This window comes from Hyla sarda, chromosome 10 (genome assembly GCF_029499605.1).
Source record: "Hyla sarda isolate aHylSar1 chromosome 10, aHylSar1.hap1, whole genome shotgun sequence".
Lineage (NCBI taxonomy): Eukaryota > Metazoa > Chordata > Amphibia > Anura > Hylidae > Hyla > Hyla sarda.
In genome coordinates this window covers 16,503,060-16,525,504 of record NC_079198.1, presented here as the reverse complement: position 1 = coordinate 16,525,504, position 22,445 = coordinate 16,503,060, and the positions used below count along the sequence as shown (strand labels likewise).

The 22,445-nt window shown below is 43.6% G+C and overlaps 1 protein-coding gene across 3 annotated transcripts in view; it reads right to left on the bottom strand.

Annotated features, from left to right (window-relative positions):
* Positions 1 to 20,895, bottom strand: part of POU2F2 (POU class 2 homeobox 2) — a 216,477-nt gene extending 195,582 nt beyond the window's left edge. Inside the window, exons 1-4 of one of the 3 annotated variants that reach the window (XM_056542917.1) lie at positions 20,725 to 20,895; positions 6,497 to 7,052; positions 4,842 to 4,952; positions 4,413 to 4,538 (exon numbers count right to left, since the gene is read on the bottom strand). In XM_056542917.1, coding sequence (XP_056398892.1) covers positions 4,413 to 4,538; positions 4,842 to 4,952; positions 6,497 to 6,953 — 694 coding nt within the window. In that variant the 5' untranslated portion in view covers positions 6,954 to 7,052; positions 20,725 to 20,895. The remainder of the gene's footprint in view (positions 1 to 4,412; positions 4,539 to 4,841; positions 4,953 to 6,496; positions 7,053 to 20,724) is intronic. The other 2 variants (XM_056542918.1, XM_056542919.1) reach the window with 2 other exon arrangements.
* Between the last annotated feature and the right edge of the window lie 1,550 nt (positions 20,896 to 22,445).

Here is a 22,445-nt window from a genome sequence, read left to right as displayed (position 1 = left end):
TGAATTGAACAAATCTGCTGCATGTAGAGTCCCCCTTAAAAAGCAACTTCAGTCACAAGTGACATGATAGCTGGATCAACTAATATTAAAATACATTTTTTTGTTTGCAGGTCAGTCACCTTTAAAAGCCCAATTAAATACTGGCCTGATAACTGAATTTAAATAGAATCTATAATCTCATTAAATTCTATGGCAGTGCTTTGTAAATGTAGGCAACTATTGAATCAATCAATCTATGGTATAAAATAACCATAAGATACCCACTAAATGCAAGTAGTCTGAGCTTTATGCAAAGCAGAGCTTTTTCCCCTCTGTCAAAAGAGATCATCTGCAGGCGGTCAAGCCGCAGTCTGGCCCAGAAGGATCAGCTTTTAAGTGTTAATTTCTGACTGAAGTTGCTATTTAGCTGGCTCAAATATGCGTACATTTCATTGGAAACAAAGTGAAAAAGGCTGTAGTTGGCAGAACATTTACAGAAATAGCACCATTCTTATCCAAGGCCTTGTCTGGTTTAACAGCTGAGCCCACGGAGATGCCATCTCTGATTTTCTGTTTGGAATGTTATCATGGTCATGCTAACAATTTAATAGACACCTTTCATATAATGACAAGATGCATTGGGACCTTTTAGTTCTGGTATCTGCAGCAAGTGGACAACAGTCTAGCTATTTTGTGAGGACTAAAAAGCAGGCAAATAATTCAATGAAATGGTTGAACAGTTCGAAGATATGAAATTGAACTAGCCCACTATCTGAAATGAACGGGCTCTAAGTGGTAAAGAAAGGTAAGGTTTGGTAACTCCTGCTATGTGAACTGAGCGTAGACTAGTAGTAACATTACAACTATCAATCCAGGTAAAATATGAACATATCTATACAATCCAGCATGTGGGTCCTGAATCTGCATGCAGAGAGGAAGAGGAGAGATACTGATGGTCATGTTGTATGTGGTCTCTAAGGAATACTATCTGCCTCAACTGTCTCTCACTGGTAGAAGGCATACATTTACCTTTTTATGGTACGCTTGTGTTTTTGAAGGGTAGAGCTCATGATCATGTCTTTAACAGAGAGATTTTCTCTCTTAAGCACCAACCTTTTCTCAGTAAACCTGGAAGTTAAATTTTAGAGAAAGTCGACTGAAGAGCAGAGCAACATAATACCATGACATATACATGATACATCTAGGAGGAGCACTTCATATGCAAGGGAGAGCAATAACCTACAAATAGGTTACGGATATTTAATATTGTATACTTGCTAGAAGCACCTACCAGAAGGTAATCCATCCAAAAAAAAACAGAACACTATCTTTATAAAAGAACAATGAGTTGTGCGTGGAGAGATATATATTTATATATCATATTAAAACATGGCTGCATCCTTTAAAAAAAAAAAAAAAAATGCTACTCCTGTCCACAAGTTGTATGAGATCTGGCAGCTCAGCTCTGTAAACTTTCATTGAGCTGCAACCTAACACAACCTGCTGACAATGGAGACACTGGGGAAGATTTATCCTGTCCAGAGGAAAGTTGCTGAGTTGCCCATAGCAACCAATCAGATCACTTCTTTCATTTTTTTTAAAGGCCTTTTCAAAACTGAAAGAAGCGATCTGATTGGTTGCTATGAGCAACTCAGCAACTTTTCCTCTGGACAGGTTTTGATAAATCTCCCCCATAGTTTTTTTTTTTTTAAAGATGTAATATTTCCTAATCCACTATAACTCCCATTAAATGAAAAAGGTTTAAAAAACACGTTCAAGGTCTAGAGGCGGACACTGACCGCTATAATTTAAAAGGAATTATGTGAAAACGATGGGTTTAATTTGTAGTTATGCTTGAGCATACTGGCTTTACAATGGAAAAAATAAAGTGCAAGTATCTCCTAGGGCTGGGCGGTATGACCAAATATGTGTATCACTATTTTTGTAACTAATGGCGGTTCCACGGTATATAACGGTATTCCCCCGCTGCCAAAAACAAAAAAAATTATCAGCCCAGCGTGCACTGTCCCCATCGGGTTAAATACTCACATATCACCCGCAAGCGCTGCCCTCCTCGTCCTCCTGTTTGTTGCGGCCGCCGGCACTGACTCTCTATACTGTACGCTGTATCCCTATGCCCAGGCTGCAAAAGGCAAACAAAACCTTTCATTTGGACTGTCATGTAAGAAGTCGGCTTCTTACACCAGAGTGGGCTCAACCCATCAACGTCCGTGGTAGAACATTGCTGCGGCCGGTGATAGGCTGACAGCTCTCCGATTTTCCCGTCCCCAGGAAGCTGGTCCGGACCTACGGGGAAGGTGAGTTAAAGTTTTTTGTTTACCTTTTGCAGCCCGGGCATAGGGATACAGTGTACAGTATAGTGTGTCAGCGCCGGCGGCCCGCAACAAACAGGAGGACGAGGAGGGCAGTGCTTGCGGGTGATGCGAGTATTTACCCCGATGGGGACAGCGCATCGCTGGGCTGATAATTGGGTGGGGGGGCTGGAACAGCACTCGCGGGTCACATGATTAGTTCCCCGATGTGAGGACAGCACAGCTGGGCTGATAACCCATTCATTCCCGAGAGGGAGGGGCCAAACCGGTATTGCTGTATGGGGAAAAATTCATATCGTGCAGGACAAAAATTTCGGTATTCGGTATGAACCGGTATATATACCGCCCAGCCCTAGTATCTCCTAATGTGGATTATTTGAATGAAAAATTTACCAACTTAAAAAAGCATCATACAGGTGCCCTGAAAGCAAAGCACCATTATGGCAATGGAGAAATACACAGGACAATAAGTGAGGAAAAATAAATCTGAGGTAAGTTTTCCCCACAAGTCATCTTCAAGATGGTACAAAATATTTACATACATATTCAGTGCCAAGTGAGAACTTTTATTTCTACACAACAGAGTGCCTTGCAAGTGATGAACGAACCACAAAGTAAACTGATTATGTATGTATCTTTGATAGGAGTAGGTTATTCTTTTATGCCCAAAAATGGACCAAAGAAGTATGCAATGCAAGTCTCCAACTTGAAAAAAATTTTTTTTACTACTGCCAGAAAGGACCACAATTATGAATAAAACTGGTCCATGTAAAAATGTGTTTTACAAAGAAAAAAATAAAATTAAAAAAAAAAGGAAAAAAACACAACACTTAAGAGCAGAAAGGTCTTACTGTTTCATCCAGGTAGCACAGGTTTGAAGATTTGTTTTTTGTATTTACTAGTTTTATTAGTAAATATCTTCTTAAGCACTGTTTTCCTGAAACTGTCAAAATGTGAGAAACGTTGGAGCACAAAGAAATTACATGACACACATTGAATTGACGCCTTGTTCTGGGGAACAAACTGTATGGGCAGCTAAGACATACATGGTGTAAGGCTACCTAATGGCTAAGTTGTTTGGTTCGGTTGGGTATTCTAGGCAACATGTTCACAGAAGCAGGTTGTGGTTAACAAGGATGTGCATATACAATAGTGCCTAAATTTAAGCTCAGGACATCTATGAAGGTAAGGAAGATCCTAGTATTTGAATCATGCAGGAAAACTTGTTTTACACCTGAATATCCCGGGTTCCAGGTGCCAACAGTAGTATAGTATCATACGAGAAACAGAGGACACCCTCTTTAAGAAGTTAACTGTATGCACAAGTATGTACCCAAGGACAGAAGTATCCACAACTTGTGATACAAAAGTCAGCTCATGGTAAGAGGCAGTTCAGGTAACATCTTGAGTTTTGGTAAGCATTCAATGATTTTTAACCATCATTAAAATAAATCTAAGCTTTCCTTTTAACAAAAAGGAGAAAGTCACCCAGGTCATAAATAACTTTCCATTGCATTTCTCCCATTTTTTTTTTTTTTTTAAGCCAGTGCCTGTCATTTCCATTTGTTACATCTTTATTAGTTTCAGAGAAAAAAGCAGCACAACACATTAAACTAACAAGTCAAGATGTTATAAAGAGGTATGTGAAAGGCAAAGGACAGCAGGACCAAATACCAACTGGGAAGACTGAAAAGCCATACAGGCCGTGCACTTGTAAATCTGCAAGTACTGGGATGAGCGACTGAGTGATCTGTTCATTACTAAGACAGCGTCGCAGTGAATTGCATTGCAGGCATGCAGCTCCAGCTAACAGATCTAGTCGTGTAATTTAAATATTATGTAGAGGTGAACATAGAAACTAGTAGTATAGCAATTGAGAAAATGTTAGTGGACAGACACCAGCACATCACTGATCTCTTTAGAGGAGTTGACAATTTGAACCACTAATAGAATCAAGGAAAGATGTCACGGTTATAAGCAAGCCTTTGAACAGCTGTGACACCTTGAATAACTATATGAAAATTTGTTCCTATAAAGGCCATGGTTCATTTTTAAATATGGAGAGCTAATGAGGTCAGAGGGATTTATGGTAAGACTTACCACATGTTACTTTGCTGTGGGTTGTCTCAGCTGGTGGGGTGGCACTGCTCACTTTGCTCTTTTTGGGGTTTGTGCAGCAGCCCCTGTTTATTTTCCCTACCCTTTTTCTCTTCTTCGCATTAGATCCTGTGAAATAGAAATCAATTTCAACAATGAATTCAGTTGTCCTATAATGAAAAAAAATATCTGGATAAGTACAAATATGTGACGCTCAATGCTTTCCTTTGGGAAAGCACCAAAAAATGCTTCAACCCAAAAACTGGTTTCTTTGAAGAAAAAACTAATTCTTATTTACGCATACAATTTTTTTCAGGATTTGATTTTACAATGATATCTTATTAAGATAGCCGTGGGCCCTTTAATACAACACTGACAAAACCAAGTCTTTGTACATTCACACAGCTCATATTAGAAGTAACTAAGAATTACCAGTTTCCCAGCTTTCCTCACTGGTCTGTGATGTTGTTGAATTAAAACATCCATCCATCTGTTTGCCAGAGTCTATGACTGAAGGGCCATATGTGTATCTCTCTGGGGACACTGTTAAGAACACAAAAGAAAAAGGTTCCATTATAGTTTGCAGTGTATATGTAAAGCAAACTTAAAAGGCATAGAAGTCTTTAAGCACAACACACTTTATATTATTAATGAGAACTACATTTAACTATCTTTATTTAGCAAGGGAAATGGCTGACTTTGCATACAACAATGCTGGCATTTCCTGTCAAGCTAAAAAGAAGCAAAGGCATTGTGCAGACAAAACAGAACTCTTATTTCACCTGTTAACAGGGTAACCATAGATATTATTTTGCCTGGCCACCCATAACAGAACAAAATGGAGGGTAGAAATTTATGCTGACGCAGCTGTCTCCAAACTAAAAAATGTTCTTATCTGCAGTCCTATGTATGTAAGGTAGAGGTGACCACTATCATTACCTAAAGGCACCATAGATGAAAACAAATGATTTTTTGCACCCATAAACAGACAATACCTGAAACTGTTCATGTAGGAGGTCTTGGTTTTGTGTCTGTAATAAGTGTGAAAAAGCAGCCTTGGGCACTAAAGTTTTTAATTGCTATTATTGCTATTACATTAACAACTGTACTTGAAAAATTAAAAACCCACAGCAGCCTGAGGCAAAAATAGTGTAAAATAAAATCTAAAAGTGGTTGTCCGGTAAAATGTAATATTTTTCTATTGTCCCCAGGCTGCCTAATAAAATAAACACTAACGCTCCTTCCTCTGCTCCTGTATTGGGGTGCCCGTCCTCCTGCCAGTTTCTGCAAACAGTCTTCTCTCTGGAGACAGGCAGAGCTGTAGCCATGACGTTACAGCTCTGCTCAACAATCACTGGCCGCAGTGGTGTCCCTCATCATCCAGTGATTGGCGAGCAGCACTGTCCGTTCCACTGGCTGCGCTTCTCAGGGAAAAGTAGTGTCACCAGCTGTGGACAGTGCCCTGATACCAGTGCTACAAGAAAGCAGAAGGCAGCAAGTTTAAGTGTTTGTTACATTATTAGGCAGCCTGGGAACAACAAAAATACAATACACTTTACTGGACAACTCAGTTAACACAAAATAGAAATAGCTTTGTAGGGTTCAAATCTGTGTTAAGCACAAGTGTCAAGTAATCAGAAGTTCTGGTTTACTGGATACCAGTCACATGGAAGTGGATAGGAGCTGAGCTGCAGTAACCGGATGCCAAAGCTCACAGGAGTTGGCACATCTTGGATACTCTGCGACTAACAGCATATATTTCTGAGATTAGGCAATCATTTAAAGGGGTATTGCGAATGGAGGGGGTGTGGCGGCACGTCTCCAGTTCCAAATACTCAAGATTAGAGCAACAGCCTGGCACAGAATTCCGGGTGCTGCACGGAGGTCCCTGCAATTGTTAATATGATTTGACAAGACCCCCCTACTCAAATTTTTTTTATTATTTGTATACTGGCCATTTTACTATAGCCATCTTATAGCCATATTTTGGGTTAACAGTTTTACCTAGACATTGTACATTTAAAAAAAAAAATAATAATAATCAAGATTTTTCAACATTATATGCATTATCATTAAAGAGATATTACCTGTACGAGGTCTTTTTAAAGACACATATGGAAGGAGGTCATGTCGAGTTAAAATTCGCAGTAGCTGAAGAAGGTGCTTGAAGTTGTATTCATCACATTTTCCTCTTCGTTCCAATTCAAGAAGTAGCTCAGTGCCATTTTTAGGCCTTTGTAGGTCATTGGAATCCAAATTATTATTGGAAGATGCATTGGAGTTCCGGTTCCATCTGTGCCATGCAGCAAGCAAAGCGCTAGAAGGAACTTCCCCAGCTTCTTCTACAGTCCAGACGCTAGGGTCGAGAGGATGAGTAAGCAGGTAAGATTCATTCAGTAGGAACGACAAGGCATCAATATCACTGTCTGTTAACTGGGATCCAATGACCTCAAACATACGGTGCAGAGAAAGCATGCCATAGTATTCCAGGCATTCTTCCTCCTCCCAGGACTGTGAGAAAACTGGCTTCCTGACTGCAGCCATTTCGATATACAACTTCAAGGAGGTCCACCAAATGCAGCTTACAATTCAGAACGATACAAAAACACTGCTAATGCTGTCCAATCCACGAAGCACAAATTTCTGTAAGGAAAAAATAAATTAAAAAAAAAACATCCAAAACATAAGTTAAATTTAGTTAGAAAAAGAAAACGAAAATATCAGAGCTTTTCAATAGGGCTGGCACACTAACTGGCACTGAACATTAAAATAGCATAGTAGCGAATGATAGAATTTCCATCCTTTAAAAATAATAAATACTATTCAGGAAGGGAATGAACTGCCAAAAAAAATAAAAATAAATGTTCACTCCTCAACCCTCCGCTCTAAGGGTCTTAGGGATCAGAACATAGGGAAAAGGGATCAATGTGATTGAAAGATCGCCGTAGAGCGACTATAGAAAACTTCCCCGAGCTTGCTGGATTTGTAGACGTGACATCACAGTGCTGTTCAGCCAATCACTGGCTGCAGTGGTGTCCCACCTGGGCCAGTGATTGGCAAGCAGCACTGTCAGTTTCCCAGCTGTAGACACAACACTTGGGAAAAGCAGTGTCACCGGCTGGAGACACAGCGCCCAGATAATGAAGCTATAAGGAAGGGGAGTTGTGTTTGCTATTAGGCAGGCTGGGGACAATTGTAAAATAAGACATTACAACCACCCCTTTAAGAGCTTTAAACCATATACCACCAGGAGAAAAACGGGAAGGTGCCCGAAGTTTGGACATGACTCGTCTGGGAAGACAAGTCATTTACATAATGTGCACTAGAACTGTATATAATTAATACATTGAGAACTTTGGAATTTTCGATAAAACCAAATAATGTAAACAAATAACAGACAAGTTGTGTTTGAAGCGGCTCAAAACTAAATCCATATGAGTGTTCCCTAAGAATAATACCATCCCAAATGACAAATATTTAAGGGAAATTCACTAAGATACTAACAGAAGACCTGCTAGTGGTCATCAATACACCACAGGGTGGGGAGAGGGATTTCTCCTCTGTCACCAAGGAGCTATATGGTAATTTATTTCTGAAGGAACAGAAAGCTGCAAAGATTTACTAGCACAGAGCAGTGAATGGAATGCTTAATGATCAATAAACCAGGAGTAATCCCATCCATAAGCCACTCATTAATCACTTCTGACTTCATTACACCACAAGCGAATCATATATATTCACCATCCTGACAAAAGTGTCTTAATAAGGAGACAGAAAATATAGCTCATTTCTGTCAATGTATAAATATACAACAGGTGTTAATTCAACACATCTCTGATCAATGATGTCTATACAACTCTTAAAGGGGTACTCTGGTGCTAAATATCTTATCCCTTTGATAGGGGATAAGATGTTTAGCACCGGAGTACCCCTTTAATATTAATCCAATACCTTAGTGTTTCTTACACGTACAGATAAAGCATGTGATGCTTTACCAACAGGTTCTCTTGTAAAAAAAAAAAGAGGATTCTAGCCCATATACAGTCTTAGAAATTACTCCCATTGCAAAAGTATAATTCAGGCCCGCCCACATGTACAAAAAAAGGACACTGGAGATGACGTATGTTCACATGCAACATTATTTCTTTGGTTTTTGCCATGGCTATATGAAAATATTCTATTTATAGAGCGCCAACATACTTCAGCAGTTTACAATACACAAAGTTTGCATGAATAGACAAAAAAGTGTTATTACATATTTTGCATAGTAACAAAACATAGTAAATAAATTCAGGGCCATTCCCGTTCAGGGTCCATTTAGCTCTTTTTTGCATGGAACACACTAGTTCAGGGCGGTATGACCAAAAATGCATATCACAGTATTTTTGTAATTTATGACGGTTCCACGGTATTTAACAGTATTCCCCCCCTCCTCCTTGGGGAACTAATCATGTGTGACTCTGGCGATGCTCTGAGATGCCAGCCACATGCGCTATAAATGAATAAGATGCGCCCGCAGCGCTGGAAACTATTAAAGGAAAACTGTCAGATATTTTCTCCTGCACTATCCACAGGTACTGGTGGAGATGCTGATTAAAATGAGCCCTACCTTACCCGGATCCGCCCGGCCGTTCTCCCGTAATTGTAGTTTTATTCTGTGTGTATATCTTGCTGTATCTGGCACGGGCGGGGCTTCTGCAGTTTAACTGGCACTGACGTCAGAGCTGCTTATGAATATTCCCCCCCTCTTCGCAGCTCCTAACTGGAGGGATGGGGGATGAATATTCATAAGCAGCGCTGACGTCAGTGCCAGTTAACCTGCAGAAGCCCCACCCGTGCCAGTTACAGGAATATATACACATAGAATAAAACTACAATTGCGGGCGAACGGCCCAGCGGATCCGGGTAAGGAAGGGCTAGTTTTAATCAGGGTTTCCTGCACTATCCACCAGGATAGTGCGGGAGAAAATATATGACAGTTTACCTTTAAGTTGTGAGCTAAAAACTGTCAGCTTCCCATGCAAGTGCTAAAAGCCAGGCTTTTCGCTCTTGCAGGGGGAGGCGACAGCTTGCCGCCGCATCTTATTCTTTATAGCGCAGGCGGCCGGCATCTTAACTATTTATAGCGCATGCGGCCGGCATCTTAACCATTTATAGCACCGCGGCCTGCATCTCATTTTTTTAAAGCGCGGCGGCTCACAGGATTATGATGATTATTATTTCCCCAATGTGGGGACAGCCACTGCGGCTGATAATTCATTCATTTGTGGGGGGTTGGGCCCGACCGGTATTGCGGTATGGAAAAAATTCATATCGTGCTGGGAAAAAAATTTTGGTATTCGCACACATTCGAACACACCCAGAATGGGTCAGAGCACAACTGACACCTCTGGCTCCCATTGACTTTAATGTGTTTGGGTGTCTGGTATTTTACAGGATTTGGATAGAAAAAAAACAAAAAAAAAAACAAATAGAACATGCACTTTTTTCCCGCTCAACTTCTGTCCTTCCAAAAAAGTCAGCGACTGAACTTTTAGTGGAGAATGGCAGCAAGGTGAGCAACCCCTTAAATAGTACCTCTAATTAACTTGATACATTTTATAATCCTCCCAGTTCACTGCCCCATCATGATAAACCACCCCCTGTCTTTATGTTTATTATTTTTTGTTTTCTACCTTGATATTGCTCAGTATTTTCTGCTCAGTCAGATTCACAGACTGGGAAGGGGCGTTCCCCAGCAGGCGTGACATCATCTGAAGCCATACAGGGGAGAACTTCCTCCCTCCCTCTGCTACACACAGCCCAGAGCAGTTCATTGTGAGAGGAGAAATGATTAGATAAGGCTGGACACACACCCCTCAGCACTCCAGACTGTATTTCCTGATTTTGGACTTCTGCCAGGCCAGCAGGAGTCCAAAGTCTGTGCAAGAGATAGGGGAGAAATGTGTTCTGACAGCTTTTTTAAACAAAACATAGAACACTTAATTTTTTTTAAACAAAGTATTTTTTTTTATTTACCATGAGGAGTGCAATAGCAAAAATTAGTTTTAATAAGAGTGCCCATTTAACATGCACACAGTGCACATAGTTTTAGATCACGTTCTCACGGATGAATCCACCGACGACGGACCCCCTACATTGCGCCTCCATCTGTGCCTACTCATAGCTGCAATCTGCCACTACGAGCAGACACGGTGCGATGTTTGAGTCACCGCGTGAATGTGCAGTGCACTCACATCGCAGCCGCTCCCTGAGCTAGGGGGAGCCAGCAACTCGCACATCTCAGCAAGTTTGTTTGTAGCGGTGGATTGCCACTATGAGCAGGCGCAGATGAAGGTGGAATGTAGGGGTCCCTAGTCAGCAGATCCACAGCATAAAATACACTGCGGATCCGTCCGTGTGAACGTACCCTTAAGTGATTTTTTTTTTAAGGGACTTGCATTTTACATTTAAAGGGTATGATCCCACATACCACTCATGCAGCGCATTTCAAGCTATGCAAAATCTGCTGCTGCAGTAGGAAATATGCTCCATAACCGCCGATCACATACACATAGGGCTTTCTGGCGGCAGCCCTATGTGTGCAGTGAGTTTTGGAGATGCGGTCCGGCCTTTAAAACTCACTTCACACATAGGGCTGCCACTGAAAAGCCCAGTGTGTATGGTGATTGGGGTTACCCAGAGCATTTTTACGCTGCAGCAGCAGATTTTGCACAGCATGAAATTAGGGCTGGGTAGTATACCGGTTCATATTGAATACAGAAATTTTTTTCCTGCACAATATGAATTTTGGTCCATACCGCAAGACTGGTTGGGCCCCTCCCCCACTCGAATTAATGAATTATCAGCCGCACCGCGCTGTCACCTAACTAATCATGTGTCACCCGCGGGCCGGTCGGCTTCTTACATGACAGTGGGCTCAGCCTATCATCGGCAGAGGCGGGACATCGCTGCGGCCGGTGATAGGCTGAAGGTTCTGTGACGTTCCCATCCCCAGGAAGCAGCGAAAACAGCGGAGGACAATGAGGTCGGTTCCTTAGCAACGGGGGAACGGAGGACGAAGGTAAGTTAAAGTCTGTTTTTTAATATTTGCAGCCCAGGCACAGGAATACAAAGTACAGCGCAGCGGCTGATAATTATTTGGCAGGGGGGGGAGGGACTCCCCGATGTGGGGTGCAGCACTGTAATAAGCTGTGTTTGTGCTATGTATAACCCTACTCTAAAATGTATTTATATATTTTTTTTTACTTTTGAAATGTTGTAGAAATGTTTTGATCAGCAGGGTCCAGGTCCTAACACTCCTACCGATTGCTAAAAAGAAGGGGCAGAAGCATGCTGTGCCTTTTTGTTTCTGATCGTCTTTCCTCAAGTGTCAAGTGTGCAGTACAGTATACCCATGGGTGTGGAAATAAAAAATAAAAACTTGTCCAAGGGACTAAAGCAGAAGACAATCTACTTGTTCCTCATGAAAATCCACTTGTCCTGGAAGACAAAATTTCAACCGAAATAGTACGTAAATAAGGTCTTTATTAGTTTTTGCACTTTCGTTTTTTCCTCTTCGTCCTATAATGGCCATAAATCTTATTTTTTCTTCTACAGACCCATATTAGGGCTTGTTTTTTTGCTGTACCAATTGTACTTTGTAATGACACCTGTCATTTTTCCATAACTTATGCTTGGAAACAAAAAATGATTGTGAGGTGAAATTTAAGAAAAATGCTAATTTGGGTGGGGGGGTTCTTTTTTTGCCATTCAACTTGTGGTCAAACTTACATATTTAATACTTTAGGTCAACCTGATTACATCAATACCAAATATTAATGTTTAACTTCATTTTTTTTTTATTATTCCTGACCCTTGTAACATTTTCATTTTTCCGCATACTGGGCTGTATGATGGCTCATGTTTTGGATCGTAATCTACTGTATGTATCTGTACTATTTTGGTTATTGATCGGACTTTAAATGGGTACTCCGGTGCTTAGACATCTTATCCCCTATACAAAGGACAGCTATCACGCCCCCTCCCGTAGGCTTGCATTGAGGGGCGGAGCGTGATGTCACACGGGGGCGGAGGCGTGACGTCACACGCCGTCGGCCGTGTGGTCGCCAGTAATCAGATCCGGAGTAAACACGCTCCGGGGACTGATTACAAACGGGGTGCCACGTGCCCAGCGGCGGGACTCCCACAATCAGGCATCTTATCCCCTATCCTTTGGATAGTGGATAAGATGTCTAAACACCGGAGAACCCCTTTAACACTTTTTTACATTTTTTTTTTTTTATAGTTCGGACAATTACGCGCACGCCATTACCAAATATGTTTTTTATATTAACTTTTAATATGGAAGGGGTTAATGGGTGTTTATGGTTTTTTTTAATACACTTTATTAGGAGGAATCATTAGATTCCTCATACAGGTCAATGCAGCTCTATAGAACGCCACTGACCTGTGTTCATTTGGTTGAGCCTGCTCAAGGCAAGCTCAGTCAAATGCAGATCCACGGGGGGAAACCATGAATGCAGAGGTAAGCCCTCCGGCTACCTCCACAGTGGATTGCATTTACAGAAGCAAGAATTCCACATGTAAACATGTCCTATGCCCTCTCTATAAGCCTGCCAGCTGAAGGTAAGCCAAGCTTCTCCTTTATCAGTAGCCATTTCAGGCTGAGGTGAGGTTGACTTTAGTGTTTTATGTTATTACTGACAGGAAATGCACAAAATGGTCACAAGTGAATTACACAGTAACCTCTGACATGACCACTACAAATGACACTAAAAGTGGCCTTCTTAAATGTGGTAGCTAGAAAGCATAACAATGGAACCAAAAATCTGGGAATACCCCTTTAAATTGACATGTAAAATTCTGAAACGTGAATTCACTTATGAAGCAATTACCAGTTAGTAATGATATAATTAGTCATGTTCTTTGAAGCAGCATAATGAGTGGGGACAGTCACAGATGAAGTGACAATTACCATTAGTCAACTAGTTGTTGTTCTACTGAGAGCTCAACAAAACAGTCATCTGTTCACTATGGGGAATGCAATGTGTGGGCATGATCTAGAGATGAGCAAAGTTACAGTAATTCGATTTGTCACGAACCTCGCGGCTCGGCAGTTGCTGACTTTAGCCTGCATAAATTAGTTCAGTATTCAGGTGCTCCGGAAAAAGTGGATACAGTAAGTGGAGACTATCCTAGGACTGAATCCACCTTTTCCAGCCCACAGGAGCACATGAAAGCTGAACTAATTTATGCAGGCTTAAGTCAGCAACTGCCGAGCAGCGAGGTTCGTGGCGAATCAAATTACTGTAACTTTAGCATGATCCATTATATTCTATGGGAGATATGGAAACAGCCAATTACTACCAGCCATGTGGTATCCCCAGAGGTCAGAAGGATACCTTATGGTATATCCGATCATATATAGCTAATAGTTATTTTAAGTTTTATACGATTTGCTTCCTTTTACTGTAAAAATACTGTACCTGTAAATGTTATCCAGTGAGCCAAGCTTCCCTTGCCAAAAGAGCAATTGACCAATCCTGCTGCATGCAAGGAAACCTGTCAATATTTCTGTGTTGGTGAAGTAAACCAGATTGCTACCATGTGAAGCCATTAGACTACAGTGATCACGCCACCATAAGAAAGAAAAATCCAAAGTATGATCAGGAGGATTATATGTTTTGTCCAGAGAACACTGATGGCATCACTAGTTCATTTAGCTATGTTATTGGTGGAAAATCAGGTAGCCTATCAACTGCCTCAACAGTGTTGTCTATACAAATGACATGCTGCTAGTGAAGAATGCGTCACAATATGGTGCCATAGAGACATGCCATATGACACCACATGGAAAGCTGCTTTACAGGCTCAAAAAAAAAAAAAAAAAATTATATATATATATATATATATATATATATATATAGAAAATTCTATAGGAAGCAGCACATCAAGTTGAATTTAACGGGTGCAGACCAATTGAACCTCGGTGCTCCTGTTCTACTGGATAGGTAAAGGATGAAGGCAGCACACCACAGTACTAAAGTCCAAAAAAACTTGAATTTATTCCATGATGTGGATTACAACGTTTCGCCGATCTCTCACCGCCATTTTAAAGTGTGTGTGTGTGTATGTATGTATGTATGTATGTGTGTGTGTGTGTTCCTACAGGGTTCATTCATACTATAGAACTATAGAATGTCTACCAGGAGAAAGCACAGGCCAAACAAGATGGTGCTGGGACCACTCTGAAATGTACTGTCTCATAAGACATCACGATTTAGAATGCATTCTAGTAAAGGAAACCACACTATAGCCACATTGGATTTAATGCGGGTTAACCGATTGTCAGTTTTGCTTTAAAATCTGCTGCATGTGTGCTATGTGTGGATACACCCCAGTCACAGTGGAGCTGCTTTCACCCACATTATCTCACCAAGGGGAATGTGCCCTTCTCTGCATAGCAAGAGCCCAATTTAGTCCAACCCACATGTTTTTTTAGTGACTGCCAGTTAAACAAGGTAAAAGGATGGTAGGGAATACAGGTGTGGTGAATAAGAGGATATGGGCTGGACTTATCTGGACTTTTACAGTGCTGGGGGAATGCCCCCTGGGCATTTGAGCCTCATTTGCGAAAGGGCTTATATCTCACAATGGAGATTAAAAAAAATCAAAATGACTTTCCTTATAAGCCATGGGCTTTTTTTAGACCCATGTACTCCAGCTGACAGGTCGAAAGGAAAAGACATCTGCAAGATATCCATAACAGAAGTTGACATGCCAACAATATAAAATCTGTACTGCAGGGAGAATCCTGAACAGACTTTTTCCTAGTATGTAGGAGATTTGTAAAAGGAAGACTGACAGATCAACCCCACTAACCTGAATATACTAGTGATTAGTGTGGGTTATCCCGAGTAAACCGATGTACTCCTTTACCCCAAGTCGTTCAGTCCCTACCGTGATATAGTACAATTTTGCAAACAAACTCTTAACTGCACCTGAAGGCGGGTTTATAGACTAGTTGCACATCTAATGCCATTTCCCAGATCCTGTTTGCAGCGACACCATGTATCAATATTCATCTTTCCCTTAATAAGTGGAGGTGACATTCCTCATTTATGTGCCCTGGGTAAAAAGGGTAAAAAGGACTTTGTAAATCACATGAGAGTGTCCTGGAGGCGGGGCCAGCGCAGATCTGATCACTCAGTACCACGTCACAGCTAAGGGATTGACATCCCACACTATCCGTCAGCTAGTTCTGTCAGTGACTTTTATTTCCAATGAATGTATAATTTTAATGTCTGCTCAAGGAGGTAGATATATAAAAAAACAAACCCTAAAACCATTACACTTACCTTCATCACTCCCACACCACCTCCAGAATTAGGGTGCATTCACATAACGTTTTAGCTATACAGGGAAAGGATGCGGTCGACTCATTTTTGCCCCATATCCGGTTTTCTGACCGGACTTAAAACAGTGGTATACTGCAGCTTTGGGTCCGGTCAGAAAACCAGATACAGGGTGCCCGGTTTTTACTCGCCCCAACCAGATCCGGTCCCTGTACAGCTAAAACGTGGGGTGAATGCACCCTTACAGAGCTCTGGTACCTGCAGTGCTGGGCTTCCAAGACGTGCCGTCATACGCCCACTCATCCAATCAGTGGTGGGACACTGCTGATCGGATTAACAGGTTTGATGTCACTTCCCAGAAGTAGGAGGCGCCACACAGCTGGGAGCTCTGAAGTAGAGCTGGGCGGTATGACCAAGTGTGTATCACTGTATTTTTGTAAATTATGGCGTTTCCACGGTATTTAACAGTATTTTCCACCCCCCCCCCCCCCCCCATCATGTGACACATAGGCGCTGCTTCTCTCCCCCGAGCCCCGGTATCGGCCTCACGCTGGGGATGGGAATGTCACAGAGCCGTCAGCCTATCACTGGCCGCAGCGATGTCCCGCCTCGGCCGGCTCCTTACATGACAGTGCCGGGGACATTGCTGCGGACGGTGATAGGCTGACTGCTCTGTGACGTTCCCATCCCCAGCGTGAAGCAGATACCGGGGGAATGTAGGAAGGTGAGTTAAAGTCTATTTCGTTTATATTTGCAGCCCGGGCACAGGAATATGTAGTACAGTACAGAGTTCCAGCGCCGGCGGCCAGCAACTCACGGGAGGACGAGGAGAGCAGCGCGTGCGGGTGACATATGATTACCTCCCAGATGTTGGGGACAGCGCAGTGCTGGGCTGATAATTCATTGAAGGGGGGGGGGGGGGGGGGGGGGGGTTAGAGAAGCATAACTGTTTCCCAAACAGTGTGCCCCAGCTGTTGCAAAACTACAACCTCCAGCATGCCCAGAAAGCTGTCAGACCTCCACCAATTAGCTACTTATCCATCATTATGTGCTTTACATAGTCTTAAACAGTGTCCAGCGGTAAGAAATTCATCCCATATCAGCAGGATAGGGGATAAATGTCTAATTGAATGGAGTCCGACTGCTGGGACCCCGGCTCTGCTCCTGTATGTGACATTTTGCAACCAGCGCGTCAGCTGGTCGAAACATGCCCTGCAGTCATCTCTATTGAAGAGTTAGAGACAGCGTTCGTGTGTCTCAGCCTCTCCCATAGAGACGAATGGAGGGGGGGGGTGTTTCGACGAGCTGGGTGCGAAACCTCACATACAGGAGCAGAGATGGGGCCAAGCCAACATCCTTCCGGTACTTAGCTGCTGTAAGCTCCAGAAGAGGTTGTGTAGTTCTTTCCAGTCTGACCACAGTGCTCTCTGCTGCCACCTCTGTCCGTGTCAGAACAAATCCCCATAGCAAAGCTCTCCTGCTCTAGATCGTTCCTAACACTGATGGGTGGTAGCAGAGAGCACTGTGGTCAGACTGGAAAGAACTACACAACTTCCTCTGACCCTGGAAGAAGCCATTATGAGTGAAACGTTGGGTGGTGGAAGCTTACCTGCCACATCCTTCCACTTGGTAATTATTTCCATTTTGTAACTTTGCTGCGGTATACTGGTCTTTGTTAGTTACTTCTGTCCACACTTGGTTACTTCTGCCTGCAATTAGGGGCGTTGTTCACATCCTGTTTGTGTTACCTGTGTTTACATTCTGGTGGTTTTGTATGTAAGCCTCTGCTCTTTGTTCTGTTTCATCTGAATGTCTCTGTATTTATTTCTGTTTTTGGAATCATCTTTTAAGGATTTTAAATGTTCTTTTTGCATTTTTCTTAATAAAATTACTACTGTTCAATCTATAAACGCTTTGCCCTCTTTTTGTGGACCTCTGGAGAATACAGCAACTGATAAGTACTGAAAGGCTTAACATTAAAGTAAAATATAAAAATCTGTATAATTTCCTGGGTCAGTTGAGTTAAAAAACGTGACGGGATAATTACACAAATGGGTAATGGAAATTGTGAAATTGCATGCGACTTTATGGTCCAGAGCAGTGTTTCTCAGCATGGGAGTTGTAGTTTCGCAACAGCTGGAGGCACCCTGGCTGGAAAACACTGAATCGGCGCACATATATATATATATATATATATATATATATATATATATATATATATAAACTAGGGCTGCACGATGTGCTATTGTAGAGGTAAATATTGTGATTTAGATATGAGATTGGGATATAATAAACAGATTGTAAAATTCAGCGCTGCGGAATCTGTAGGCGCTATATAAATAAATAAATTCCCCAATTTCATATTCAATCTGCCTTATTTCATTTCTATCCCCCAATTAGAAATTTCACATCACCCCCCCCCCCCAATTCATGTCCATCCTCCATTTTACATTCCCCGTGCCCCCACCACACTTTTCATACATTTCCCATCTAATGTACAAACGCCCATTTCATGTCACATCTCCCCCATTAATGTTGTGACGGGGCGCAGGGGAAACAAACAAAAAAAAAAAGCCTGATGCTTACCTAGCCCTGGTCCCCGTAGGTCTGCCACAGATCCTATTCTCCTCCAAGCTTGTGTCTTATGGGACTAACAGGATATTCTTGCTCAGCCAATCATTGCCCAGACACGATATCGCTGCGGCCACTGATTGGCTGAGCAGGAAAGGTTCTGGAGTACAAAGATACCGAAACTGCATGGAGGAGAACTGGATCTGCAGCAGACCTACTGGGGCTAGGAGAGCAGTTTTTTTTTTGTTTGTTTCCCACACCCCTATTACTTAAGAGTTTTCCAACCAGGGTGCCATCAGCTGTTGCAAAACTACAACTCCCAGCATGCCTGGACAGCGTTCCGCTGGGAGTTTTAGTTTTGCAACAGCTGGAGTCACCCTGGTTGGGAAACACTGACTTAGCATTTAAAGGGGATAAGATGTCAGATCACAGGGGTTCCGCCGCTGGGGACCCCGGGTATCTCGGCTACAGGACCCACCTGTGTGGGGCTTCCGGAAACGCTGGAGGCTTCTGCTCCCAACCATGGTGACGTGAGATCGTGACATCACGACTCCGCCCCCTCAATGCAAGTCTACGGGAGGGGGCTTGACAGCCGTCTAACAGGGCGGAGTGGTGACATCACGATCTCACGTCACCGTGGTCGGGAGGCGTAAGGATAGGGGATAAGATGTTTAGGGGCGGAGTACCCCTTTAAATTTTGGCAGTGCGCTGCCTCAGACCCTGCTTGCGTGATATGGTGCCAGGCAATCGCAAATTTTCCAAGGGGCCCATAACAGTAAATGGCGATACGATTGCGATATATCATGCGGCCCTAATACACACAAACTCACCCAAAACCTAAGTTACCATATATACTTGAGTATAAGCCGACCCGAATATAAGCCTAGGCCCCTAATTTCACCCCAAAAACCCAGGAAAAGTTATTGACTCTACTATAAGCCTAGGGTGGGAAATACATCATCCCACCCCCCCTGTCAATGTCTGAACAGTGGTCTTCAACCTGCGGACCTCCAGATGTTTCAAAACTACAACTCCCAGCATGCCCGGACAGCCATCGGCTGTCCGGGCATGCTGGGAGTTGTAGTTTTGAAACATCTGGAGGTCCGCAGGTTGAAGACCACCGCGGCCTTCGTCATAATCCAGACCACCACGTCCCGTCCCCCCCCCCCTCCTTTAGTTTTGTACTCACCTCCGCTCGGAGGAAAGGAAGGGTGACGGCCCCGGAATAGTGACGTTGCCTTGACGACGACGCACAGGGACGTTCATGCGCAACTTCCCTGTGCGGCGGCGTCAAGGCAACGTCACTATTCCGGGGCCAAAGCGCGGAGAAGAGGCCCCCCCCCTATCCCTCCTAACCGGACTGTCCCTGCAGCACAGATGGCCCAGACCAGCTCACCCTTCCTTCCTGCTGAGCGGAGGTGATTACAAAACTAAAGGGGGGGTCTGGATGATGACTAAGGCCACAACGGCTGTCCGGGCATGCTGGGAGTTGTAGTTTTGAAACAACTGGAGGTCCGCAGGTTGAAGACCACTTAGGGCGGAGAGTTCACTCGAGTATAAGCAGAGGGGGGTGTTTTCAGCACAAAAAAATTGTGCTGAAAAACCCGGCTTATACTCGAGTATATACGGTACTTGGCGACAACATTTGGGCCACCGAAGTGAATAAGGGCCTTTTGCAGTACGCCACAGTATACGTCGCCGCCCCCGGTATATAGCTGCAGCATTGCAACACTACACCAAAAGTCAATGGAAAAATTGTACAATAGCGTGAGGCGTCTTGAGCCTATGATGGCATCAAAGTGGCACTTAGCGCGGTCACATGACCCTAGAACTGCTGCTTCGTGCCTCACGGCCAGCGTCCAACCTGAGGTGATTTATACTGTGACATCTCCAGTAATTTCCCAACAGCAGCCATTACCCACAAGGATGGAGAAATCCAGGATAATACTATGTTATTCCCCAGTCTGCAGCCATTGAGGGTGAGAATCATCATTAACCCCTCGGTGTCCTGCTGAGAGCGGAGACGACACCGATCATTACTGAGCCATGGCCGCCTGTCATCACGTGATGCAACCGATTAACCATCACTATGCCGCGGCTGACCGCCCCGGGTAGGCGAAGAGCCACCAGTCGGACATTACAGCCCCATAGGGACGGACGAGGAGACCTAAACGACGACCATTTACCTCATAACTTCTCCCAGTCACCTATTTACCACAGACGAGCCACGGCCGCCATGTTACCCAAGTACACTACTCCACTCCTCGTCGCCATTTTAATCACCAATCTATCTCTCTTCCATTTCATAACTCCCCTCCACCCCGTACCTCACTATAACAGTACCCTTGTGGCCCTGCACACACCCACGAAGCTCTACACCCGCTTACCGTAAACGGGCGTCGAGGTTTATAAGGGGAACCGAGGAACGAAGGCCGTCCGTTTACCTCAGCGTTATCTCAGGTTCTGGTACTTTCCACCAGGAGCAGGCGCGCAAGCGTAGAAGCCACACCGTGACGTCAGCGGCCGCTGGAGGACACGCCCCGAGCCGCCATCTCGTGATGGGGCGCGTGCGCAGAACGGGCGGCCCGGTGAGCCGAGAGCGATGATAATGCGCTGTCACGCTGCTCTCCCACGTGACGCTTGCCATAAGTGCTATTCACGAAGGGCAGGTACGCAGCTACAGTGGAAGGACGTCATTGAGGAGATGCGCAGGGCAGGGCGGCTTGTTATGGTTACATAGTACAACCGCTTGCTCTGCTGGGCGGGCCTGAATAGTGTCAGATGCCTAAAGGGGTTGTCCAGTATTACAAAAACACTGCTTCCTTTTTTCTTTTTTTTTATATATATATTTTTTTTCCAGTAACAGCGCCACCCCTGTCCACAGGTCATGTGAAGTACTTCAGCTTAGTCCCATTAGCTTCAATAGAGCTGAGCTCCAATACCAGACACATGTGGACAGTAGTATTTTTCCAATAATGGACAATCCCTTTAACTCTCTAGTCCAGTGTTTCCTAACCAGTGTCCTCCAGCTATGGCTCTGTCGGAGCTATAGGTCGGGGTCGGGATTCCGGCATATGCTGTGGAATACTGCAACAGGCCCCTATTCATTTCAGTGACCAAAGGACATTGTATTGGCAGCGCCATTTTGGTATATGCTAATTCAGTGTTACACGTCCAGTGTGCCTTCAGCTGCTGCAAAACTACAACTACCAGCATGTTTTGCAACAACTGGCGGAACACTGGTTTGGAGACACTGCTCTAGTCCTTAACTCCTTAAGGACAAAGCCCATTTTGACCTTAAATGGGCACTGTCAGATACAAAAACTTTTGATATGTTGTAAAGCATGTATAACCAATAGGTTTTGCAATTGCTTTTATTAAAAAATTTTCAATATTTCATTAACGTTCACGCCATTAACCGTTAACATTATATTTTAATAGTTTGGACATTTACGCACGCAGCAATATGCGTGCGTAATATGTTTATGAATTTTATTTTTTTTTACACTTTTTGGGGGTAAAATGGGAAAAAGGGACAATTTAAATTTTTATTGGGGGAGGGGATTTTTCAAATTTTTTCTTTTTTTTCTTTTTACTTTTTCTTTTTTACACTTTTTATGTCCCCATAAGGGACTATTTATAGCAATCACTTGATTGCTAATACTGTTCAGTGTTATGCATAGGGCATAGCACTGATCAGTACAGTGGTCCCTCAACATTCGATGGTAATTCATTAGTCCCAAATGAACCATCGTTTGTTGAAACCATCGTATGTTATACTCACCTGTCCCCGCCGCTCCGGGTCGTCACCGCTGCCCTGGATGTCGCCCTGCATCGCTGTCGCTGCGTTCAGAGGGGTGTCCCCACCACTCTGGACCTTCTCTGCTGGCCAGGAACGTCGCTCTCCATCGCCATCATCACGTCGCTGCGCGCGCTGCTCCTATTGGATGATGGCGTGCGCGGCAACGTGATAACGACGACGGAGAGCGACGGCGATGCAAGGGATCCCGAAGAGGACGGTCCGGAGCGCCGGGGACAGGTGAGTGAGACTCACCGGACCACACGGGGCACCTTAAACGGCTATCCGGTGGCAGCTGAAGCAGTCTGC